This window comes from Pelodiscus sinensis, chromosome 18, assembly GCF_052426305.1.
Source record: "Pelodiscus sinensis isolate ZL-2025 chromosome 18, ASM5242630v1, whole genome shotgun sequence".
Lineage (NCBI taxonomy): Eukaryota > Metazoa > Chordata > Testudines > Trionychidae > Pelodiscus > Pelodiscus sinensis.
The window spans coordinates 3,501,313-3,508,730 of NC_143069.1; the positions used below are offsets into that span (position 1 = coordinate 3,501,313).

The 7,418-nt window shown below is 71.9% G+C and overlaps 1 protein-coding gene across 5 annotated transcripts in view; it reads right to left on the reverse strand.

Annotated features, from left to right (window-relative positions):
• Nucleotides 1–6,990, reverse strand: part of LOC142823831 (snake venom vascular endothelial growth factor toxin-like) — a 22,095-nt gene extending 15,105 nt beyond the window's left edge. Inside the window, exons 1-7 of one of the 5 annotated variants that reach the window (XM_075915402.2) lie at nt 6,824–6,985; nt 5,299–5,329; nt 4,330–4,526; nt 3,773–3,852; nt 3,377–3,406; nt 2,804–2,869; nt 1,875–2,456 (exon numbers count right to left, since the gene is read on the reverse strand). In XM_075915402.2, the coding sequence (XP_075771517.2) occupies nt 2,270–2,456; nt 2,804–2,869; nt 3,377–3,406; nt 3,773–3,852; nt 4,330–4,526; nt 5,299–5,329; nt 6,824–6,886 (654 nt within the window). In that variant the 5' untranslated portion in view covers nt 6,887–6,985 and the 3' untranslated portion in view covers nt 1,875–2,269. Of the gene's footprint in view, nt 1–1,861; nt 2,457–2,803; nt 2,870–3,376; nt 3,407–3,772; nt 3,853–4,329; nt 4,527–5,298; nt 5,330–6,823 lie in introns of those variants that run through there. The other 4 variants (XM_075915405.2, XM_075915403.2, XM_075915406.2 and 1 more) reach the window with 4 other exon arrangements.
• Between the last annotated feature and the right edge of the window lie 428 nt (nt 6,991–7,418).

Sequence of the window (7,418 nt, forward strand, 5' to 3'; positions counted from 1 at the left end):
CTGGAGAAGCAATAAAACCTCCCTGTTCTATTGGCTGGCCGAGTCTGTTCTGGCTGCTACAGGGGTGCAGGATCGGGGGGGAGGGGTCCCTGACACGCTGCCACAGCCACACTGAGCCCCCAGGGTGCCCCAAACCGTCCAGCGAGATGGAAATTCTGCCCCCCAGCAGCCTGTGCCAAAGCCAGTACATTTATGACGTGTGCGGGTCCGTCCCACCGCCTACGTCCCTGTGTCTGGCTGTGCGTCCCCCCTTCTGTGACCCTGTCCGGCTGCGTGTAGTTATCCACGTGTGTGCCCCTCTCTGCGCGTCCCCACCCGTGCGTGTCCATCCGTCCCCCTCCCTCTGTGAGGCCACGGGGCCTGGCCTACGCTTACAAATTAGACCTGGGGAAAGTGCCACCGTGAGGGCGACTGGACGCCCCCCTCCCACCTCCGTGTAGCTACGGCTAGGCCGAGGGCAGGCGTTTTCTGTTCGCCTCGTGACAGACACACACACCCCTTGTGGGACGCACATGGTGATGCTGGCACGGCAGCCTAGCTGCAAGGTGACGGACGTGTCCGTCTGTCTGGCCAGCCACACCACAGCTGCCCCACGCGGGGACTGCCTGGAAGCTGGCGCTCCCCTTCTTGCGCAGCTGTGGGCACCAGTGCTCCCTCTAAGTCTGTCCAGCCTGGTGCAGAATAAATTTTGTGCTGTGCACCAATGCATGGGCGGATATGCACCATCAGTAGCACCACAGGCAGCCGGCGGTGGGTGCTAAGCAGCTGGGCGGCATTTCAAGCTCTCCTGGGAGGCGGCACAAGTGCTCAGCTCACAGGGGACACAGCCAGGCACCAGTTCAGCTGGGTCAGACTGCCCCAATCCCCCCGCCCCCCACTGCACACACCAGCTGTCCATGGGGGACACCCTCTCTGGGTGGGCGCAGCCTCCGCCCGCAGCTGCCCAGGGGGACGGAGCCAGGGCCAGCTGGAGGGCCGGGAGGGGCCAGTACTGGGCCCAGAGCGGCCCTCCGGCCTGCCCCGTCATCTGCATGGGCCAGGCCTGGTAGCTCAGAGGCTGGGGGGCTTCGCAGGGCGCAGGGCAGGAGCTGGGTTGGGGGAGACCAGGAAGGGAGGGCGCCCCAAGGCCGAGGCCACGCTGCACCCCCTCCCACCCCACAGCACCGACCCTCTTGCACGGGGAGGGAGGCATTGGTGCCCGTGCAGAACGGCTGGGCAGCCCTGTGCAGAGGCCGCCCTGGGGTGTGAACCCACGACTGTGCCACGGCAACCCAGCAATCTGGCCGGGGTCCCCGCCGGCCCAGCCTCCCCGAGACAGAGCAATGGCTTGTGGGAGGCACCTCACCCGCCTGCGGGGCCCCTGTGTGGTGTCCTGAGGGGTCTCCGCAGGGCCCCAGCATGGTATCCTGGGTGGGGGGTCTCTGCAGGGCCCCAGTGCGGTGTCCCGGGGGGGGGGTGTCTCTGTGGGGCCCCTGCACGGTGTCCCGGGGGCGGTGTCTCTGTGGGGTCCCTGCGCGGTGTCCCGGGGGGGGTCTCTGCGGGGCCCCTGCGCGGTGTCCCGGGGGGGGTCTCTGCGGGGCCCCTGCGCGGTGTCCCGGGGGGGGTCTCTGCGGGGCCCCCGTGTGGTGTCCCAGGGGGGGTCTCTGCGGGGCCCCTGCGTGGTGTCCCGGGGGGTCTCTGCGGGGCCCCCGTGTGGTGTCCCGGGGGGGTCTCTGTGGGGCCCCCGCGTGGTGTCCCGGGGGGTCTCTGCGGGGCCCCCGTGTGGTGTCCCGGGGGGTCTCTGTGGGGCCCCCGTGTGGTGTCCCGGGGGGGTCTCTGCGGGGCCCCCGCGCGGTGTCCCGGGGGGGTCTCTGCGGGGCCCCCGCGCGGTGTCCCGGGGGGGTCTCTGCGGGGCCCCCGTGTGGTGTCCCGGGGGGGTCTCTGTGGGGCCCCCGTGTGGTGTCCCGGGGGGGGTCTCTGCGGGGCCCCCACGTGGTGTCCCAGGGGCTCGTGCCGGGGTCTCTGGGCTGGCTCGCATCGGGCACCGGCAGGGCCGGGGCGTCAGCACGGCGAGGGGAGGCTCCTGGCAGGGCAGGCAGGTTTATTGGGGGGTCCCACACAAGCTCTCTGCAGCACACGGAGGGGGACGCCAGAGGGTGGGAACAGCCCCCCCATCTCCCCTCGATCCCCTCCGGGCCCTGGGGCACAGGCCCCAAAGCCCCCCCCACCAGCCCTTCAAGTTCTCAGTGCCCCCTCCAGCCGCCTTTCCCCCCTCCCGCCCACCCCGACTTCAGCCTGGGAGCCCCCGGCCCCCGTGGGGGTCCCCCACTCCCAGCCCAGGCGCGGCACACGGGCTCTTCGCGGGGGGTGGCGCAGCCGAGGTCCGAGCTCCACCCGCTTTGGGGGCTGCACCCCCAGTGGGGCTCAGCCCCCGCCCGCCCTCAGCTCCTCGGCTCCCCTGCGGCGGGGCCTGGCATCTGCGGAGAGGACACAGACAGCGGCCTCACACACCGACCAGGGGGCACGACCGCCCCCCAGGCTGCTCACCCCGATTCCTGAGCCCGCAGAAGCTGAGAGCCCCCCCGTGGGGCAGAGGCAGGTGTCGCGGCTGGTGCCCCCTGCACTGGGCAGACTTGGGGGGCAGGGAGGGAGAGTGGGGGAGGGGCATGGGGGCTGCAGGAGTCTCTGCCCCTCCCCTTAGCTCCCAGCAGCCCCTGCGTCCCTGGGTGCGCCCCCCCCCCCAACCTCCACCCACCCCCTGGCACATGAACTGGCTGTGCCCCCTGCCCCAGCCCCTGCCCCCCAGGCCCTGGTGGGTACTTACAGGGGGGTGGGGAGGGGCGCAGGGCCCTGCCCCCGGGGTCTCCTCCTGGCCCCTCTTCTGCTCTCTCTGGAAGGGAGGGGGAGTTATTCTCTGCACGCTGGGCCCCCCATCCCATTCACCACCCCCCTTCCTGCAGCTCAGCCATGCCCCCCAACAGGCTTGGGGCCCCAGCCCCACAGCTCCAGGGCCTGGGGGGACCCTACCCCCCAAGCCTGCAGCTCTCAGAGCCCACCTGGCAGCAGCTGGAGCCCCGAGGTTCCCCCCCATGTTGGGCCAGGATGGGAGAGAGATCTCTCCCACCTTCCCCCCCCCCCCATGTCTCCCCTCCCACCACTGTTCCTGGGGTCTCTTTCCCATCTCTCCAGTTTCCCAGGGACCTGCCCCCCACCAGAGAGTCCAGGGCCCCCCAATTTCCCCCCCAGCCTCGGCCCACGTAACACCCTGCACCCCTGGTGGCCTGCCTCCCCCATGGACACCCCCAAGCCTCCAGTGACCCGGCTCCCCCCATGAAACCCCTGCCCTGCACCCACCCACCCCCCGCGCCAGCCCAAGGGCTCTCAGGCCTGCACCTACCTCTCGCTTTTCAACCGTTTCCTCCGAGGCCTGAAAGCAGACACAGGCTGGTCGGGGGGGGGTATGTGTTACCCGGGGGGGGCGCAGGGCATGCACCCCCCCCACATCCCTGTCTCCTGGGCACCAAGGAGTCCCTGCTTGGGCATGGGTTTGGAGAAGGGCCCTGAATCAGACGGGCAGATCCCCCCTAAACACGCAGGCGCCCCCCCCTCCACACTGCCCCCCCCCACAGGTCCCCGGCCTCCCCTTGGTCACACGCTCCCTCCCCAGATGTGCAGCCACTTGCCCCTCTCCTCCCCCCCATCTGCCTCTGCTTGTACCAGCCACCTGCACACGCCGGCCGCCCCCCCCCCCACATGCCCCTCCCGCCCCCCCCATGCTAGCCATGCCCGTCACCTGCATGCGCAGCGACTGTGCTCCGTGAAGCTCATCTCCTCCTGCTGGCTCTTCCCCTGGAGGGGGCGGAGGCGGATGACCTGATGGGAGGGAAGTCGGTGCCCAACGTTGGCAATGGGGAGCTGGCAAGGAGAAGGGCTCCCCCACCTGTGTCCCCCACCCTACGGGCACAGCCTGGATGCTTAGCCTGCCCACACTGCCCCTCCCCCCCACCAATGAGCTGGACCATTGAGACTAGGGCACCCACAGCCTGTGGAACTCACCGCCACAGGGTCCCAGCCAGGCCAAGAGCCGAGTGCAGCCAGGCCAGGCTGGAGGGTCTGTGGCCCAGGGGACTGGTTCCATTCCAGGGGGTCAGGGCTGCCCCTGCCCCCCATGCGACGGGCCAGGTTTTCCAGGAGGGGCTTTGTGCTCCTTCCCCAAGGCAGGTGGGAGCAGCCCCTGCCAGGATACCGGGCTAGAGGGGCCTGGGCTGGGCAGCCGGAGCAGGAGCAGGGGGCCCCCTGCTGAGTGCAGCCCCCCGCGGGACAGGGCCGGAGCCCGTCCCCGAGTCCCACCTGCATGGCCACGGGGCGGGTCTCCACGGCGACGCACTCCAGGTCCTCGGCGCCGCAGCAGCCGGAGCAGCGCCGCAGCGGGACGCAGGCGGGTTGGAACGCGTGTTCGGCCTCCCGCGGGGCCTCGCCCGCCACGGCCACCAGCGTCTCCCGCGCCCGGCAGGCGCTGCGGCTCCACACCTCCTGGAAGGGCACCGCTGGGGGGGGAAGGGGGGTTACCGGCTCGGGGCTCCGGCTCCCCAAGCCACTGCTGAGCCGTGGGCCTGGGGCACCCCCCCTGCCCATCCCCCCCGCCCCGCCTCCATTCCACATGCTCCGCCCCTACCTCCCTGCCCTGCCCCCACCTGCTGCACCTCCATCTACCCTGCCCCCACCCCTACCTCCTCTGCGCCATCCCCACCTGGCCCATCTCACCCCACCCCTACCTGTCCCGCCCTGCCTACAGCCCACCTGCCCTGCCCCACCCAGCCCACCTCTACCTTCCCTGCCCTGCCCCACCCCCACCTGTCCTGCTCCCACCTGCTGCACCCCTATCTGCCCTGCCCCACCTGCCACACCACCTACCCTGCCCCCACCCCACCTGCTCTGCCCCACCTGCCCCGGCCCACCCCACGACCACCTGCCCTGCCCCCACCCCTACCTGCTCTGCCCCACCTGCCCCATCCCACCCCACGACCACCTGCCCTGCCCCCACCTGCCGCACCTCTATCTGCCCCGCCCCACCCCCACCTGCCACACCCGCCCCATCTCACCCCGACCTGCCCTGCTCCACATCATTGTGCTGCACCTCCCCTGCTCTGCCCCACCCCACCCCGACCTACTCCTGGCCTCAGCCCCTTCCCGACCCCCCTGCTGCTCTGTCCGAGGGCTCTTTCTCTGCCCCCCCAGCCTTGCTGCCCCCTCTCAGGGCACTGACAATGGGGGCAGAGGGGGCAGAGCTACAGCCAAGGGGGAGGGGCAGACACTCACCTGTTGCTGTCCTGCCCAGGGGGGACGCCACCTGCAACACAGCAGGGCCCTGTTAGAAATCAGCCCCCAAGCACTCCCAGTCCCCCCCTCACCAGAGCTCGCCCCCCATTCACCCCACGTTCGGTCCCTGGGGGGGGCAGAGGCCTGGCCCCACTGCACACCTAGCTGTTCCTTTGCTCCCTGTCTGCTGGCTCCAGTCATGAAGGGATGGGGGGGGCTCACGTAGGGCTCCCCCCGCCCCGGCTGCAGCCCCGGGCTCTGTTGCCAGCAGAGTGAGACGCCCTGGGCCAGGGGTGATGGTGAAAACGGGGGGGGGGGGGGGCGGGGAGCCTGCCGTAGCCAGTCGGCCACCAGAGGGCGCCCCAGCTCCACCAGAGCAGGCTGGTGCCCAGGCTGGGGGTTCCCTTGCTCTGCCCCCCAGCCCCGGGGGCCTGCCCCATGGCACGACGGGGTCCGGCCCCGGGATCCGTCTCCTCTCCCCAGGGGGCCCGATGCCTCTGGGGAGGGGAGGACGCAGCAACCTGTTAGGACAGGAAGTGAGGAGGAATCCTGGGGGGGGATAGAAGAAGGGGGAACGGGGCAGGGGGATGGGGGTGCCCCTCGAACCGCCACACTCATCCGCCTCTCTCCGCCAGCCCTTCCCCCCACAAACACACCCCTGCCCCCACCCCCATCCCCCCACTCACCTGCCCCTCTCCGCCAGCCCTCCCCCCCACAAACACACCCCTGCCCCCACCCCCATCCCCCCACTCACCTGCCCCTCTCCGCCAGCCCTCCCCCCCACAAACACACCCCTGCCCCCACCCCCATTCCCCCACTCACCTGCCCCCCCCCCACACTCATCTCTCTCTGCTGGCTCCCACCCTCCCCTCCTTTGTCCACCCCCGTCCTCCCCCCCTCCCCTAGTGAGTGTGGGGAGCTTTTATGACCCGGACGCACCAATTTCGTCCCCCCCCCCCCCCCCCCGCTCTGTGTGTTGAGGGGTGGGGGGGGTGAGTGGGGGGCAGAGGCTGTACCCGGGGGGGGATCTGTCTCCGGAGCATCCCGGGGGCGGTCTAGAGGCAGCCGGACTGCTGGGGGGGGGGGGGTCCTGCCGCAGAGCCCGGACTCAGCGTGGGAGGGGGCGGGGGAGCCGCTCGCCCGGACCCGCGGGACATCGGGCCCCCGGGGGGGTCACCCCGCGCCTGCCGGGGCAGCACCGGCCCCGCCCTCCGGCCGTGGGGGCCCGGGGCCAGCGCCGGGAAGCGGGGTGCAGGGGCGCCCGGATCGAAGCCCCCACGCGGGGAGGGACGCGCCACAAGACGGATCTGGGGGGGGCCGGAGCAGCTGAACTGCCCGGAGCCCGGGTCCCGCGGGGGCAGCTGGCTCCGCTGCCCGGGGGGCTCGGGCCCCGTGTCCGGCTCAGGCGGGGTCCCGGGGCCGGGGGGAGGAAAGCGGGACCCGCCCCGCGCGGGGCAGCAGGTGCGCAGGGCGCAGCCGGGGGCTACAGCCCCGCTCCGGGCCGGGCCCCCCCGTCCCGCCGTACCTGGCAGCGGGCTCCGCAGCCCAGCAGCGCGGCCGCCAGCAGCCAGCGGCTCCCCGGTCCCATGGCGGGGCGGCCCGGCCAGAGCCTCCGCCCCGGGGATCGAACACGCAGCGACTGACGCTGGGGCTGGGCTGAGCCCGGGCAGGAACCGGGACGCGCCAGAGGGAGGGTCCAGCCCCGGGAGCGCGGACTCGCTGGCCAGGCGGTGGAGTTGCTCCTTCCCACGCCCCCCTCGGTCCAGCCCCACCCACCACCCCGGGGCTCAACTCTACTGCTAATATCACCCCTCGTGCACCCCCAGAGCCCCAAGTGAGACCCCCCAGCGCCCCTCCCCTGCCCCTGCCCCCCAAGTGTACCCCCCAACGTCCATCCCCTGCACCACCCCATCCCCAAGTGAGACCCCCCAGCGCCCCTCCCCTGCCCCTGCCCCCCAAGTGTACCCCCCAACGTCCATCCCCTGCACCACCCCATCCCCAAGTGTGACCCCCCAGCGCCCCTCCCCCTGCCCCCCAAGTGTACCCCCCAACGTCCATCCCCTGCACCACCCCATCCCCAAGTGTGACCCCCCAGCGCCCCTCCCCCTGCCCCCCAAGTG